The sequence below is a fragment of the Cavia porcellus genome, unplaced genomic scaffold (genome assembly GCF_034190915.1).
Source record: "Cavia porcellus strain 051 isolate PalLab524CR breed Dunkin Hartley unplaced genomic scaffold, mCavPor4.1 scaffold_8, whole genome shotgun sequence".
Taxonomy (NCBI): Eukaryota; Metazoa; Chordata; class Mammalia; order Rodentia; family Caviidae; genus Cavia; species Cavia porcellus.
Window position 1 is genome coordinate 64,659,023 of NW_026947491.1, and position 17,429 is coordinate 64,676,451.

The 17,429-nt window shown below is 40.1% G+C and overlaps 1 protein-coding gene across 1 annotated transcript in view; it reads left to right on the plus strand.

The window, feature by feature from the left end:
• The window catches only part of Tph2 (tryptophan hydroxylase 2), a 95,712-nt gene that overhangs the window by 34,058 nt on the left and 44,225 nt on the right, over positions 1-17,429 (plus strand). The window contains exon 7 of the mRNA XM_003476021.5: positions 4,640-4,775. Within this exon, the coding sequence (XP_003476069.1) occupies positions 4,640-4,775 (136 nt within the window). The remainder of the gene's footprint in view (positions 1-4,639; positions 4,776-17,429) is intronic.

Genomic DNA, 17,429 nt, shown 5'->3' on the forward strand with positions numbered 1-17,429 from the left:
ACCCACAGACTGTTTGCACAGCTTGGGACTCCTGGAGGCCTCTCGCTCTCTGCCATCAAATTTGGAGAACACAGCAGGATATTCGCAAGCTCAGTGTGGAGATTTTTCTGACCCAAAAGCTGCTGCTTTGTTGGGTTACATGGGCATGGAGTGACTTTGGAGGTTGTACTGGATAAAGAACTGTCATGGATAATGTCTAACATTAGGGGCTTTCTTCTGGGACAAAACAGTCAGTCAGTCAATGAACTGATCCAGATTGTTAAATAAAAGTCATGTGTCAGGGGCTACACTCATTGCTGCTGTTACCACAGTGAGCAAGGTGAGTCCGAGCAGGACCACGTTCAGTTCTCCATGTGTCACTTTCCTCATCTAGAGGGACAGAAGTCTCTTGTGAGGGACTGGGGAAGGGGAGAAGTCCCATTTCTTTGCCTGTTCTTCATTGTGGTTAAGTCCTTGGGCCCTCTGCTCCCTCTATCCTTCCCCTCCTTTTTTGAAGTGCTGTTTCTTTCCTGAAATGCACTTCTTTGCCTGTCTTTCCTGTTTCTATCAGGATACTTCATTCTCTAGACTCTACAGTCTCCTCTGAGTTCCTGCCAACCATCTTCCTCCTCACCTCTACTTAATAGACCTGTATTAAGACTGTGTTATTGCTGTAACAAATTACCACAAACTTTAGAACTTAACACAAATGGTTACAGTGCGGTCTTGGAGGTCAGATATTTAAATCAAGCCATCGTCAGGGCTACATTCCTTTTAGAGTCTTTGGCTCTTGCCTTTTCCAGCTTTCAGATCCACCTGCGTTCCTTGGCTTGTGGCCTCATCCTTACCTCACCGTAACCTCTAGCTTCCATTGTTACACTTCCGTTTCTAACTGACTCTCCTGATTCTGTCTTATAAGGACCCCTGTGATTGTAATAGTTGTGTCTGGAAATCTAGGATAATTTCTCCATCTCAAATCCTTAATTGAATGGCATTCACAAAGTCTACTTTGGCAGGTGAGGTTACATATTCACAGACTTCTAGTTCTATGAGACATCATCAGATCTGTCCTTTTCTTTCTATTTCACTGCCACAAGTTGAAGTCCCCATTATTTTTCTACCTTGATGTTTATGTGTTCTTCCATTTAGTCTCCCGTACACCACTCCCATATACATTCCTTAAACATTACCTTCCTGAAACATTACCTTAAACATTACTTTCTTTTCATGTCTGCTAATTATGGGTGACTCCCAATTATTTTTATTTGGATTACGAAATGTTTTTGGTAAAGGGCTGGAGAGATAGAGGGAAAGGTATCTTGTATGGTATTTACAATGCCCACTAAAAATGTAAAAATCATCTCCCCATGATGTGCAAAAACAGAAAATAAGCTAGGTTTGACTACACCCAAACTGCTCAGCGTTCTGGGCCTTGAGCCAACCCTCTAAGCTGTCTTCTCTGGAAATGGCCTGCACACTCCCTCTCCTGTCCCATAGGCTCCCCACATGTCTGTGTGACCTCTGATCCTTACTAAAAGCATCATCACTTTCCACCTACTCAAATTCTACCTATTCTTCAAGACAGAGCAAGTCCTGCCTTCCCTATAAATCCTGATCCTAACCGTACCAGATCTCTCCCTCTTGTTCTGTTTGATACCATGTGTGTCTCACAAAGGAAATACGCTCAGCCTGACACTGAGAACCACACTTACTCTGTGCGGTGGCCTGTGGTGGAGGATGCCAAATGTGTGTGTTGTCCACCGCACAGTACTTGTTTTTGAGGAAAAGAGATTGAGAACCACTGATTGGTATCACTTAATTAGTACCTAATTACATAATGTCTTCTGTGGCTGTTTAACTCAATTATATTCTCCCTAATGACTCTGAAAGTCATGTTCTTTGTTTTATAAAGAGTTACGTACATACTATATATTTACCTTAGATTCATTGCTTTCGTATGGGATTTACTTCTTACTATATTGTTTCTAAACCTCAGTAATTAAAGTACCGTCTAATATTTATCTTTAATTTTTGAGACAGGGTCTTGCCATATAGTCCAGGTTGGCCTTAAACTCATGTGTAGTTCAGACTGGTCTTTACCTCATGGTGATCCTTTTGCCTCGGCTTCCCAAGTGCTGGGATTACAGGTGTGCAATCACTGTGCCGGGCCTATCTCATATAAATATAAATACATATATATATATATATATATATATATATATTTTTTTTTTTTTTTTTTTTTTTTTTTTTGCTATGTTTGTCTCCCAATTTAGTATTTTCATGAGTATCGGTATGGAGGTGTTTGTATAACTCACTGGCACATGGCAAAAACAATTCAAGTATAGGGTTTTTAAAATTTTCTTTTAATTGACCAACTTCTAGAATACCTAATTTATTTAAAATGGAAGTGTTTAAGACAATAATATTTACAGACTCAAAGTTCTTGCTATCATGATGTCATTTTTTCTAATTTACAGAAAATAAAATACATAGCTATTAAAATAAAAAATATGTCCCTCTGTGCACCATCACTCTTGTCCCACATGTAGGATATACTGACTTAATTGATGTAATATAGAAAAAGAAGAAAGTGTACTTATCTTTTTGGCACTCAGAAGGGAATAATTGAAAGTGAAAAGTTTTGTAATGAAAATAACACCATTAGAATTATGAGTCTGAGGGGGCCTGAAAACGACGTTATTTTTATGAATGTATCAGAAATCCCAGGGTGGACTTTTGTTTTGTTTTGAAACAAGAACTCACTAGGTAACCCGGGTGAGACCTTGAAGTTGTGAACCTCCAGCCTCAGTCTCCATAGAGCTGGCCGCGCAAGCATGTCATTGTGCCTGGTAGGGCGGATTTGTTTTATAAACTTGGTCCTTGCCTTTCAAGACCATTTCTTACTACTCTAAAAGTGCTCTTCTAAGAAGTCAATTTTTTTTTGTCTTTTTCCTTTTTATCGGTACCAGGGATCAAACTCACGACTGCCTGCTTGCAAGGCAGGCGCTTAAGCTGCTGAGCTAAATCCCCAGCCTCAGAAGGCAAATTTTAAAAATGGAACATTATACAATACTGATATCAGGTGTAAGAATAGTCCTCCTGAACAACAGATTAGGTTGTGTCTCTGTTTTGTTTCAAAACAAAACAAAAGTCCACCCCGGGATTTCTGATACATTCATAAAAATAACGTCGTTTTCAGGCCCCCTCAGACTCATAATTCTAATAGTGTTATTTTCATTACAAAACTTTTCACTTTCAATTATTCCCTTCTGAGTGCCAAAAACAGAGACACAAATACTACGTGACTGCTTAGATATGGGACCTAAAACAGAGGCAGAAGCAGACAACAGAGCAGAGGTTATGAGGGGTGGAGGGGGAGGGAACTAGGGACCTGTTGGTCAAATGGTACAAAATTATTGCAGTTATCTAGGATAAATAAGTCTAAAGACCTAATTTACAGCATAACTATGGCTAGTAAAACTGTGTTCTATAATGTAAACTTGCTGAAAGGGTAGGTTTGATGTGTTCTTAACACACGCGTACCTATGTGAGCAGATGGATCTATTTGCTTGACTGTATAGTGCTTTTCCCCCCAAATAGGGCCTATCGGGAAGACAATCAGCCTTGAAAACTGGAGATCAAAGATGCAGCTTTCATCTTCCTACCTTGTTTCATGTTCCTCAGAGTAGTCAGTGAGCAAGAGGATAGGGATGGCAGGTTAGGCAAGGAGGGGCTGCCTGGGCTGGCATTTTTTGACCTCTGGTTTCAAACTGATTATGTCCCAGCTAGGGAAAGAGAGGGAATCCTTTCACCATGTGTATGTCTATCAAATTAAATATACAGTTTTCACTTAAGAAAACAGTTGCTCTTGTGAGAAAAGGACAATGTAAAGCTGGCATTATAGAGAATGTGATATTTTCATAAAATATGCTTTTAAAAATGGAAAGTTTTTATGCTGAGAGTTTTCTGGGTCTTTATGGAATGAAGCATGAGGTACTGTTTCAGTGGAGAACACCAGTGAACCTCAGTCTGGGTGAGGAAATGGTTTAGGGCAGTTGTACAGGTTTTCTTAGATTTGTAGTTTGTTTTTTTTCTTACCGAAAGTCAATAAAGCATGTAATGCTTCAGTGTACTTCTTCAAATCACAGCAACTAATACAGTATGACCAAAAAGAGGAAGGAGTCAGGAGATTTCATCCTAGCTGTAGTGTGAACACAGCCCAATGTCTGAGTGAAGGAGTGCATCAGCGTGTGTTGCTGGCCATACACATGGTGGTTGCTTGAATGACTCTTAGAAGGAGGCTGGGTAATGTGTCTCTTTAATGGTAAACATCATTTTCTGTTTCAGGCTTCTCTTTTGTCTTTGGGATTTCCTATCCCAATTTTTCTACTGAAGTTAAATTCTTAGGGATTTTTGGGTCTTTCTTTCCCTTTTAATGAATGTCTTGTTACTCTAGAAGCCATCATTTATGAGCATATCTTAGGCATCAGAAGCCTGAAACATGATAGCTGTTAACAGGTGATGTCACCCCGTGGTCACAAGTCTTAAAATCTTAATTACTTTGTTTGTGGAACATTCTTATAAATAGTAGGGCCCCCTGTGTGGGCCCTCGGTTCTTGTCAGCTTAATACTCACTTGGCTCTTTCTGCTGTCTCTTTAGAGCGCTCTGGCTTCACCGTGAGGCCGGTGGCTGGCTACCTGAGCCCCAGGGACTTTCTGGCAGGACTGGCCTACAGAGTGTTCCACTGCACTCAGTACGTCCGCCATGGCTCGGACCCCCTCTACACCCCTGAACCGTGAGTATCCACATTCAAATTCATGCTGGGTGGAGACCACCAAACTGGGTAGAGTTCCCTTGACTTGAAAGTGACTCAGATCCTCTTGTGCCTGCAGGGTGATTTTATCTACATAGCCAGGGAGACTCACCATTCTCAAAGGCTCAAACTTGGTGGGACACGTGGGGCCTCCGATATTTTCTCTCTGGCTGTTTGCTTTAAACTTATCCCGATACTGAGCCTTCTGCTTCATCAGATTTCCATTCCAGTGGAAGAGAAGATCAGAAGTGTGAAGTAGAGATTAACACACAGCTAAGTCCTTAGGTCTCTTATAACGTGGCCCCCATGTTCATGTACACACCATGGCAAATTGTTACTAAACTCTTTCTCTAATTTTTTCTGTTTATTATCACAAAGACAGAACTCTGTTCTATGGCCTGTCTGTTATTTTAGTTTCTCTTTTTGTTTGTTTTTGAGATAGGGTCTCACTATAAAGTTTTTCTGAACCTTGAACTCATTATGTAGCTCAGGTTGGTTTTGAACTTATGGTCTCAGCCTCCTGAGTGCTGAGAATACAGGTGTGTGTCATTACACTTGGCTTTTGCCATTTTAGTTTCTTGAACACTCCTCTAATCCTCCCCATCACTTCCAGATATCTATGAAGTTTGTGATTTTTCTTTGACTTTGTCAGCTTTTCTTGAGAGAATCCTCATTTGTGGCTTTTATCCATTCTCTCCTGGACAAAGGAGCAAAGAATGGGCAGAAGAACTAGAAGGCATGCTATACTGATGTGTTGTGGGTGGGCGGCAGGGGGTAAACTGTGAACTCCTGTGTGTTAATCACTTGGCCTCTTCATACATGGGATTGTACAGTTTCCAACGTTCAAATAACTTGCATTTGTATACTTTTTTGTATACTTTAAAGAAAAAACATAACAAGTATTTATGTGATTAGATTGTTTGGTAATGAGACAGCAGAAAATATCCCTGCCCTCCTGGATGAATGGGGCAGAGTATGATCAGTTTACACACAGACAAATGCTCAAGTGTAAGTGCTATATGAAATGCCAGTATGGCCTGGAAGACACATAGAGCAAGGGGAGGAGATGGAGAGACTCACACACTGCCATTTTAGTTTGGGTGTCAGGATAGCCTCTTGGGAAGAGACATTTGATTAGAGACTTTAACGTGAATATATCAGGGTGGAGGATGCTAAGCTAAGAGAACAGTGAAAGCAAAGACCCTAAGGCTAGGAGCTGTCATGGGTTTTCTGCCCTCTTCACCTCCCTCTGATTTGTTGTCCACTGTTCTTCAAACCACTCAGGTTATCACTTTGCTTATGGTGCTGTTTTACTTGAATAAGCTTGTGATTAATGGGCTGCCAGGGTCTTCACTGGGAGCAGAGAGCCCTTTGAGATTCAAGTGGTTAAGTAGCTGATGGCAGCGGAAGGAGGCAGGAATTAGAACCGAGTCTCAGAAGCCCCTCTCTACCGCTAGGCTGGCATGAGTCACTGGCCAGGTGGTCCCTGCTGGGTCACTACTTTGTTTTTCAGTTCTGTTCAGCTTCCCTGAAAATGTTTGCAGGGGAAACAAAGGTTACTTATAGAATTCAAGACATTTGGGAAAGAAAGCTAAAGTGGACTGAATGCTCAAAGGAATGTCCTCAGAGTTAGAAGGCAATCTCTAAGTCCAGCCCAGAAGCTTTACAAATGGCCTTGTTTACAAATAGCAGGCACTTAGTTAGTTCTCTTTGAATAACTGGCCCTCCTGAGACCTGTGATAGCATGCCAATAGGTACTGAAAGAGAGAGAGAGAGAGAGAGAGAGAGAGAGAGCACAAAGAAATGAGATTTTAGCCATGTAGGTCTATAAAATTTTGGGATAATGTGTTATATTTTACCAAAGTGCTTTCAGCCAATTCATTCAGGAATATTTATGTGCAGTGTTAGCAAGGAGGTGCAGTGTGTTTAAAGATGAATAAAATATAGTAGCTTTTTAAAAAAAATCAATTCACATTCTGGCAGGGGAGATGGAAACATAATGAGGAATGAGGGAAAGAGTGTGGTGAGGGCTATCATCAGATGTGTACAAAGTGTTAAGGAGCAGAGGAGAGAACAGGCCTGAAAAGCTTTTCAGTGGGGCATAATCTGAATAGAGGTCTGGAAGGATGAGCAACAATTTCATTTATGGACAGATCTGGTGGGAGAGAATGGGAAGGCTTTCCCAGTTAAGCAGACTGGAAGTGAAAAGTTGTGGAGGCCTGAAGAAGGCATCAGATGGCAAGGCTTGATAGACCACAGTAGCTAGGGTACAGTTTATGTGATAAGGATGAAAAGTATCTTCAGTGTTCATTCTAAACATTCATTTATGATACTAGAGTGTGGAGACACCATTTTGTGGGCCACTGAGAGCTGTCCAAGGTCCTAAGCATGCTTGGCTCTGTATTTCAGGAAGATGACTTGGAGTCAGGGCTGCAGAAGGGTGAATGATTGAGATGAAAATTCAGCCAGGGAGCTCACATTCCAGCAAAGGATTATAGTTTATAAGGCATCATGCTAGGAAAGGTCACTGGGATAATACATGAGAGCTTCTATTTGATGATCTCTTCAGCAATATTTATGTGCAATGTTAGCAGTCTCATCCCAAAAGAGATGAATAAGCAGGACTATAACAAGAGAGGGAAGATTCCTAAGGTAACACTAAGGTCCTTATTGGAAAGATGAATGGATAGTTATTTCTGAAAATGTTTGAGAACTTTGGAAAAGAGTCAGGCTTAGAAGGAAGAGGGTAGGGAGGAAAGGAGGGAAAGGACAATTTGGGTTTGGAGCATGTTGCCTTGGAGGTATCCCTGGATAGGACCTGTAGACGAGGAAGCACTTGGTAGTTGGTAACACAGGGTGGTAGTTCAGAAGTGGATTCAAAGCTCCAGCAATAGACTTGAGTTTTTTTGTTTTTAAATTCCAGGAGTCTATGACCATTCAAGACAAGAGTGAACTAAGTCAGAGGAGAGAAACATTATTTTTTGTGAGTTCTATAAGGTTGTTATTTTTTTGTGAGTTTTAGAACATTCATCTCTTACAAATTATTTTATTAACAAGTAATACATGCATATGATTCAGAATTGAAAGGGCACTACAGGATATACTGTGAACAGTGGGTTCTTTTTCTTCCTTTGTTCTCTTGACACTTGGTTCATCCTCTCCAGAGGTCACTACTGCTACTAGTTTTTATTACATCCTTTCAGGAATGTGCTATGTATACTAAATTCTTTGTAGATATCCCTTTAATAGTTGTCTATTACAAAGTCCTATGTTCATTCTTGACCACATAGTTTGAATCTATGGGCACAATATTGGAACTGTGTTTGTGATGAAATTCATTCTCTCAATTGAAAACCAACAAGAGGGCAGATTCCCCAATTTGTGCAGTTCAACTTGGCTACTGGGTTTGGTTCTGAGCCTGTGCTTTCAACTAACTGCCCTCAATTGCTGAACTGTGATGTTAGAGGCAGCACTAAAGAGACAAAGGTAAGCTTTGAAGACCCAGATAGAAACAGAAATGAAAACAGCAAAATTACATTATCTAAAAACAACAACAGCAACAGCAACAACAACACAAGGATTTTATTTCCAGTTTTGATCTGAACAGAATGTAGTTTGTTGTCACAGTTTTCAACATGCTTTGGGTTTTAAGCATGACTTTGGCTTGATTTTATATTTTACGTGTTAAAGACTCCAGGTTCCCTGAACATGGGCAAATAGTGGGACTTGAACTTAAAAAGTGATGGCAGATTGGGTTGGTACCCTGGGGGAAAGTTTTCTAGCCTGGAGGACAGTAGAGAAAGACCTAGCAAATCAGTGTCCTGGAAAATTGTGACTCCTGGTTTTTTTCCTGGTGGAAGGAGTTTCCTATGTTTACGCCCAGGTTAAAGATCTTTGGTCTGCTAGTGGAGCGGTGCTGTTGTGCTTCCCTAGGGCAGTGCCGAAGGCAGTGATCCTGCACTTCAGTGTCACCTACCTTTCTTCTTTGATCAGCTATAATCTCAAGCAAAATTGTGATAACCAAGTATCCATGTTTACAAATGATTTCCTTTACAAAATATTAACTGTGTCAAATACAAGGTCACTGCAATAAAATCATTCTTTTCACTCCATTGGAAGGAGGAAAGGATCCATAGTATCAAGTTTCATGGGCATGTGGTTGTTACCCAACATTTGTAACTGAGAAGTTCTGCTCTTTGCTTCTTTGGGTAAAGATTTCTCTGGGCTGTGGCATGATGTGCTCTCTGGCCACCTCATCCTTTTAGGACAGTTTCTTAACCGTGGCACCATTGCTATCTTGGACGAGACAATTCTTTGCTATATAGGACTGTCCTGGCTGCCCCAAGTACCGTGGGACAGTTAGCAGCACTCTTGGTTTCTACCCGTCAATGTCTAGAGTACCCTAGTACACGCTCCCTGCCACTTGCAGTTGTAATAACTATCTATCTTTCCTCCTAGAACTATTTGTAGGCTTTCCTTTCTAAAACACAAACTTGAATATAAGATTCCTTTGTTTCCTTTCTATTAGGGAAACAAAATCTCATGATTTTATCAATCCAACCATACTGCCTTTCTCCTGGCACCTTTGAAACTCTCTGCTCCAGTCATGCTGAACTTCCTACCATCCCTCTGAGCTTCCTGTCTCCATCACTATATATGGTTGGTTCATTGTGCCTGGGATGACTCGAGTGAAACCTTTTGCATTCTCTAAGACTCAGCTCAGTTGCAACTTTTTCTGTGAAAATTTTTCCAGGCAGTGACTTGCTCCATGGCACCTTGCCTAGCTTCTATGTTACCCTTGCAACACTGCTTGGTAGTTATTTATTGATGTGTCATTCTCCTTCACAAGATTGTAATGGACTCAAGGACAGTGGTCAAAGGCAATAATACATGAACAAGGAGGTGCAGACTGATTGTAGAGTGAAGCTCTAAACCTGATATGTAGAACTGAGTTGGGAGTGGCCTCATCACCAGCAGGAGCCAGACTTGAGATACACTCAAGAGTCCCAAAGCAGTCTGAGGTATGTAAAGTCAATGCTGCAGGTCTATATGAAGTCCTGTGCACACCCCGAGGGGCAGTAGGACCCTTTCTGAATAGCTGCAGTCCTGTATTTATGATTGTCTTCCACTTACCTGGCAGCTTTATTTGATTCAGGGACTGATGCTGGCCATCTTCCATGAATAAGGCATTTTTTCTGCCTATATTTCACATAATGCTAAAAAAACCAAAACAGTACATTTATTTTCCCGTCTGATGAACTTTCTCTGAATGTAATCATACCTAAAAAGTAGAAAAGCTCTTTGCCCTACCTTATAAAACACTTCGCCTTGTCATTGTCAAAGTTACATTTGAACATCTTTAAATATTACATTAAGAAAAAATTCTATGAGGTTGGCAACTTCTGCCATGCCTTGGTGCAGGTCTGTCACATTGGTAGGTGTGTTGGCAATGTTTGGAGTGGGTGCCGCTCCTTCCCTAGGGAGAAGAGTGGACCAGGAAGGGAGAAACAGTTCTGGATTTTTTGTAGAGATTTTTTTATTCAGTGAAGGTAGATTCAAGGGTAGCTTCAGTTCAAGGAAGTCGTGGGCATCCAGGAAATAGAAGTAAGTTAGAAGGAGGAATCTTTTCTTTACTCCCTTGTGATAACGCTTTGGCCGGTTTTGTCTGGTTGCTGATATCAGACTTTTGGTTCTCAGAGAGTGCTCTGGATTTTCAAATTTCTTTATATTCTACTCCCTACTGCTCCATTTTAATTCACTTCACTTTTCTTTATGAGTCATTTCTTTGGGGAAGGGCGGGGTGTGGTTTGTACTCTCTGTAGTTTTTAGAGCAGCCTCTGGTGTGTTTTGTAAAAAGATGTTGAGTGCTCGCTAACTGCGCTTGCATTTGCACATTTGCTCATGGATGTGAATAGCAGTTACTTCTGTGGTCCCCGTGTCCAGCGATACCTTAGAAACACAGAGCTCTTTAATAAGAAATGATTGTATTCTCCTTTGCCTGTGTTTCCTTCAGGTGCTATGGGGTGACAGAAGTCTAGGCAATGAGGAAGGAAGATGCTGTTTTCTAAAGCATCACGCATCTCATACATCTACGTGACGATACAGCCCTTTCTTTTCAGTATTAGCTAAACCCTAGTCTAAATTTCAGGCTGGAAACCAGAAGTGCCCAGGCTTTTCATGGTTCAATATGAGGTAACCCTCCTACTGTTTAGAGGAAGAATGAAATATTATCAATCGTGTGACACTCCTATCCCTTGTCCACTATTTAGGGAAAAGTAACCAGGAATTGAAATCCTAAAAATACATTCTTAAACATCATTCTTTGAGATCAAGCCAGTACAGTATCTGCCTTTCCAGAGGAGATATTGCCAAAGCAATAAAGTGATTTTACACTGGAAATTTCTTTTTTAAAACACGTTTTAAGGAAAGCATTTGAAAGAACTCAGCCATTCTGTTTTCTGTTTCAGATGTTGTATTTAACAAACTGGTAAAAAAAATATACTTGATACAGCACAGTATGAACTTAACCAATTAAGACTTCTAGGTTTATGCTGTTTTGAGCTGTCTGATCATTCAACCCCTACCAGCAGGTCATGTATTCTGCTCCAGTTATGGCACTTTTTGAATCCAAAATGAACTTTCGCCAGCAGGAAGTAATTCACAACAGGACTGATTAGTACTGCAGTGTTTATTGCCATCATACAACTAACTGCTTTTGCATTAAGGAAAATCCTTTTTTTGTCACAGCTGAACAGTTTAGGGGCAATTAATGTTATTTTTAAATATAACTGTGTTAAAATTTAGAAAAGGTTTTGCAGTCAGGTGATTTTTCTCATAATTACGACTGTGTTTCAATTTTATAAGAAAAATAAAAGTGAGTTATTTCTGACGATATTTTTCATCAGTTTTTTAAGTAAAGTGAGTGAATTTTATGCTTAGCTCTTGCTTATTAGAATAGAATCCTCTCTAAAACTGACAAAAGATGTCATTTATTTCCTTATCTTGGCATTCAGACATTAATCCCCGTTTGTTAAGTAATAACATCAGCAGGTAAAGACACAGGCTTTCACATTTGTAAGAAAGGTTGGCTGCCGCTGTTTGATTGAACAGGTGCTTCGCACTAGGTTTGTAATGAGAGGAAACATACGATCTCCTTCCTTTTCTGACTCTCTCCTTGCTCCCATCTGAGAAATTCTAGATGCGCAAACTCATCTGCCTTAAGACCTGGCCATTATGGGTGTTTTCAATGGCAGGCCTCCCTGAAGTCAAGTCTTGGCATAGTCTTAGTGCAGAGCTGTGAAGATAGAGCTGAAGCTTTCCCTGCTTACCTTCACCCCTGTGGATGCTGTTTAACTTAAACTTTCTCTTTCTGGGAGGACATGCAAGGTTGGAGCCAAGCCTGTTCGGCCCACTGGCCTCCTTCATGGTGCTGTTATCATTCTTGCTGTTCAGGACCATGGAGCAGCATGATTACCAGCAATTCTAAGCACATGGCATGTTCTCACAAAGCTGATTCCATCTGGTCTCCTACTCTGCCTTTTAACCCAGAGCTCACACAAATGGCTTAGGAGCCATTTCCCTCAGGAGAAGTTTGGTGGGCTACACCTGAAAATGTTGTTGTCCCTTCCATCCTTCAAAATACGTAATTTCAACTACCACCACCACAAAGGTAGCAGTTATAACACTTGTCCTGTTAATAACAAACATGGACGCCTCTACTATATGCAGTGAATACTTACTATTAAGATAGCTGGGCATTATTTTAAGTGTTTTATATATTTGAACTCAGCTAATACTCACAATAACTCCTTGAATTTTTACTATTATTATTCTGAGTTTATGCAGGGGGAAATGAGGCGTGGAGAGGGTATGTAATTTGCCTCGGGTAACACAGCAGGGCCAGGATTTATAGGATAACTTGTATTTTAGGTTGACTAAAACTCTAAATTTGCAGGTATACTGATGTTAAATGGCTTTTCAAAAATTTTAAATTATAAAGTGTGTATGAGATTTGAAGGTAACATTTTGTTATTTTTGTTTGGAGGCTGTACTCTACTGGAACCCAGAATACTTTGAATGCTCTATGTGCCCAAGGGACAGGTTGGTTCTGTGCTGTCCCATTCAGTCCTTGGGCCAACTGTTCTCTCCTCTTTTGATCTATCTGGGTCTAGCAGGCCTTCCCCCTTTATCAGGAGGCAGTATCTTCTGTATCACAAGCAAAGAAGGGACAGGACCTCACTATGGCATAACAATGCATATAGAAGACTGCTATGCATGGTTCTCAGGCAGAAGGACCTGAGACATGGCCTGCCTGGGAATCCAGGACCGACCATCAGCTCTCAATGTGACACTGGGAAGCCATTTAACCTCCCTATGTGAAGGATGATGGAATAATGCTTTGATCTTCAGGCAGAAGAAAAGCTTGATATAAATACCAAATAGCTCCACTCTTCCTCAGCACCTCTTAAATTCATGTGGAGGCTGATGAGCCTCATAAAATTCCAGCACATCTTTAGTTACAAGGCCACTTGCCTAGACCTGGACTCCCAAGTTTTCAATCATAATATTGTGTCTTGTTTTTGTGAAGTGCCTAAAAGCAAAAAATAACCCCTAAGACTTTTTACAGAGCCTGTTGTCTCAAGAGCTCCAAGCACTCTAACAGAATGCAGTCTATTTTAAAAAAATTCTATACATTATTTAAAACTTGTGCATTGTGAAACCAAATTTGTGCCTCAGTGCCTGCTGGAGCCCTAGTTTTGAGACTCTCTGTCGTGACTTAGGATGGAGCTTCAGTAGATTTCCTTTTTCTTTTCCTTTATTATATTTTAGCTGATTCCTTCCATTCCCTGCCTGCCTCACACCCAGATTTTCTTTCTTGTGCATTGCCAATAATCCAAAGTTAACATTCAGAAGCACCAGCACCTGAATCAAAATTCATATTTCCTCAGCATCCTATAGTCAGGAAGAAGTTCATTATGTACTTTCAGGTGTGGAAGGCTGAGATGACCAGAGAGAATTTTTTCAGGAATATTTGCATTTTTAAATTGCAAGTTCAGAAGAAGAAATTCAAAATGATTGAATTTGAGGGAAAAAAAGAGGTAATATTTCCCACATCTCTTCACTACTGAGTGGAGAATGACAGCCATGCCCAGGACAGCCACAGAAGTTACCACAGGAGACAAAGAGAAATGCACTGACATTTCTGCACATATTCTATTTGTCTGGCACAATTCCCCTGATCTCTGTGAGGTACAGAGGACTGTCACCATTTTACAGATGGCAATTCCAAGGTTCAAAGAAGTCAAGTAATTTCCCCAAGGTTGCACAATTATAGAGTGGCAAAATCATGATCTGGTCCAAAGCCCTTATGTGACACTGGAAATTAGGAAAACTCTGCTTGGGTTTCACTTGGATTCACCTCTATTTGGAAAGCAGTAGAGCCCCATCGACACCTGCTCTACTCAGCTGAGTTCAGAAAGCAGTCACTGGGTGTTTCTGATGTGCCAGGCTTCTCGCAAAGAGGAGCAGGACACAGCCTTGGGGGAGCTTCCTGCCTCATTAGTGACAAACACCTGCTAACAGGGAATCTGGTAAGCTTAGATATAAATACAATTCAAAGCAATGTGACTAGTAATACCTTCCTGTAGAAGCTTATGTGTTTTAAGATTATCTTATTTAAGAATATCAAAAGATAGGGACCCTTACAAGTTCCATTTTATAGATGAGAAAATGCTTTCTGTGCTACCCAATATAGTAACAAATATTTACATTTACTATGCAGAGTTGAAGAAAGCTATAGATTCATTTTTTCAGTAGAATTAGTAATTATTTCAAGTGGTCCTCAGACACCTCTATCAAATGCTTATTGGACTGGGGAGAAGAGCTGTGGAATCTCTCCATCATCGCAGAATATACTGTTCGACAGTGCTGCTGAAAATCAATTGTCTGCACAGGAAGCTGGGAAATGGACTTAGGTCTGACTCCAGGGGACATGCCTCCTTCTCTTTCTTTTCTTCTTTTCTTCCTTTCTTCCTTCCTTCCTTTTTCTTTCCTCTACCACCTGTTGTGCTGAGGATTGACCCCAGGACCTTGCACATGTTAGGCAAGCATTCTACTCATGAACTGTACCATAGCACACCAATGTACATGTTTTAATCATTGCATTTTGTTGCTGCCTTAATTTTAGTGAAATTGGGGAAGGGAGGAAAAGTGGAATATCTCCTATTTCTCCAAGAAATAAGAATGGTCCAGAAATGGTGGGTGACTGGTGAAATAGCAACAGAATTTCCATTGCAGTCATTTTTAGTGCCCTTGTAAAGCATCGGAACCTATTTTTTTTTTTTTTTTTGTTGGATCAGGAAAGTTGGTATTTCTTATTTGATCATCCTTTTATGGAATCCTAAGGTAAATTTTTCTAGGAATAATTCCAAAATTATTGGCTTTTAAAACTTTTAATTCTCGGTTCATGATAAAATACCTGGTATACATTAGGCATACAATAAATCTTGGGACTGAGCTTTTAGAAAGGTAATACTATCTTCCAATCTCAAAAGAACTGCAGTGAAGAGAAACATTGGTAGACTTCTTTCCCATTTCTATGGAGGGAAGCAAAGATCTCTTCCAGGGCAACATGCATGTACTCAGTTCATAAAAAGAAATTCACACATGAGTTTATCTTTTTTTTTGTCTTTTTCATTTGTTTATCTATCCTATAACAGGGATATTAGAAGTGATCATAAGAGCTGATGAAAATATTACTGAACCTGATTTTAGAGTATGTTACTTGAAATCTAAACTAAAGAAACTAGCTTCAAAGCAAGTACTGAGGAAAAATTGTTTTACTACTAAATTAATTCTTATTACCTGCTTAGTGCAGTAAAAACAAACTAAGTCAGGTGATGTTGCTGTGTATCCTGGTGGGTACCCCAGATCGTTCCTGTGTGCAGGCTGAAGGAAAGCCCTGTCCTGGCTCCAAGCTAATCCTTCTGCACTCTCTTCAATGCAGACTCTCCCCATTCCCACTCATCTTTGTTTCCTTTGCTTCATGATTTAGATGAAGTGTTGGCTCTGTCATGCGGCACATACAAAATCTATAGAAAAATGTTTTAAAAGACAGATGCACTGATTTGGGATGGGAAGCAAATGTCGGATGCTCACTCACTGCTTCTTAAAGGCTTTAATTTACAGCAAAACTGAAAAGGAGTTGTTCTGTACAGAGCTTGAGGAGTCAGCTTTGAAAACTGATAAGAGGAGAAAAATGCCAGACTCACTTTGAATGTGAACTTAACAACCAGGATCCTTATTTCCCTGCAGCAAAATGATCACAACTTTCTTAGAATGATTTAAGAATTCCCTGGAGACATTTTGCCCAGGTCTCTTTGTGTGCCTATCTCAGCAGGCTTTAGAATCTTTCTAACAGGGCTTATCACCAAAGATTCCAATTTAGAGCAGCAAAAGTCTAGTGTCTGATATCAGTTGTAGCTTTTTTTTGGGTAAGAGACATGATGTTTTACGGTGTTAATAGTTTTGAAAGGGCCTACGTTTCCAATGAACAGAGTTTTGTGAAAAGGGCTCTGAAAAGCATTATTCAGGTGAAAATGCATCAAAGCGATGGGAGTTAAAAAGAGAAGAGTTTGCTGATGTAGAGATTGGAGGCAGCGTGTGCTGACAGGTGCAATTATGACCAAATGATTGAATCTCTTAAGGGAGATCTGGTGCGATAAGGCAATAGTTATAGACTCACATTGTTCATAATTAGATACTCAGGGGTCCAGCTGTGAATAAACAACCAACACAAGGGTCCTAAACTACTTTACATGCAGGACACAACAGCAGTAGCATTTACACATTGTAAAATGAAGTGATATAGCATTACTTTGGCTTAACAGACGCTAATTGGCACAAAGGTTGGAGAGATGATTTTGAAGTCTGTATTTTCCCTCAGACTCGTCATAACCTGGAACTTCTCACGCCCCTTCCCAAAATGATGATAAACTCAGTTGCTAAGTCCTTCAGTTTCAAAGAACCTAAAGAAAAATGTAAACTTGTCAAAGTTAATAAATCATTTTATTATGCTAACAGTCTTTCTTTGCTCTTTGTTTAATGTTTCTGGACACGATAGTTTCCCTTGTCTACTTGTGTTTTAGCTAAAGATAGAGGCAGAGAGAATAATATCATTCCACCAAAGGCATAAAAGATAATCACCTTATTCCTGGTCTTGAAATACAGAAACTTAGAGCCTTGGCCTGTGAGAACTGTGATTACTGTATACACTAACACCTTTTTAGGCATCTAAGGGATAGCTCTTTCTCAGGGTCTCTGCCTGGAGACAGAGATGAAAAGACAACACAGACTTGTGAAATACAGCACAATTGTTTCTACTTAGAGTGAAGGATGCCCCTAATGTTTCATTAATACTTCTGGTAGACATCTTGCTTCAGGCTGTTGTTTTTAGTGACACAATGTAATTTATTCCGTTTTATTGTATTTTTTTCCTTCAAAATTCATTATTTCTTTTATCCTATGTATAGTTAGATTACTTTGTCATCATAATGCTCTTAGGATTCTTAAGTTTCCCAATGAGTTATATGTTTCTGATAATAAATAGCACATTCATTTAATGTCTAAGTTTGATAG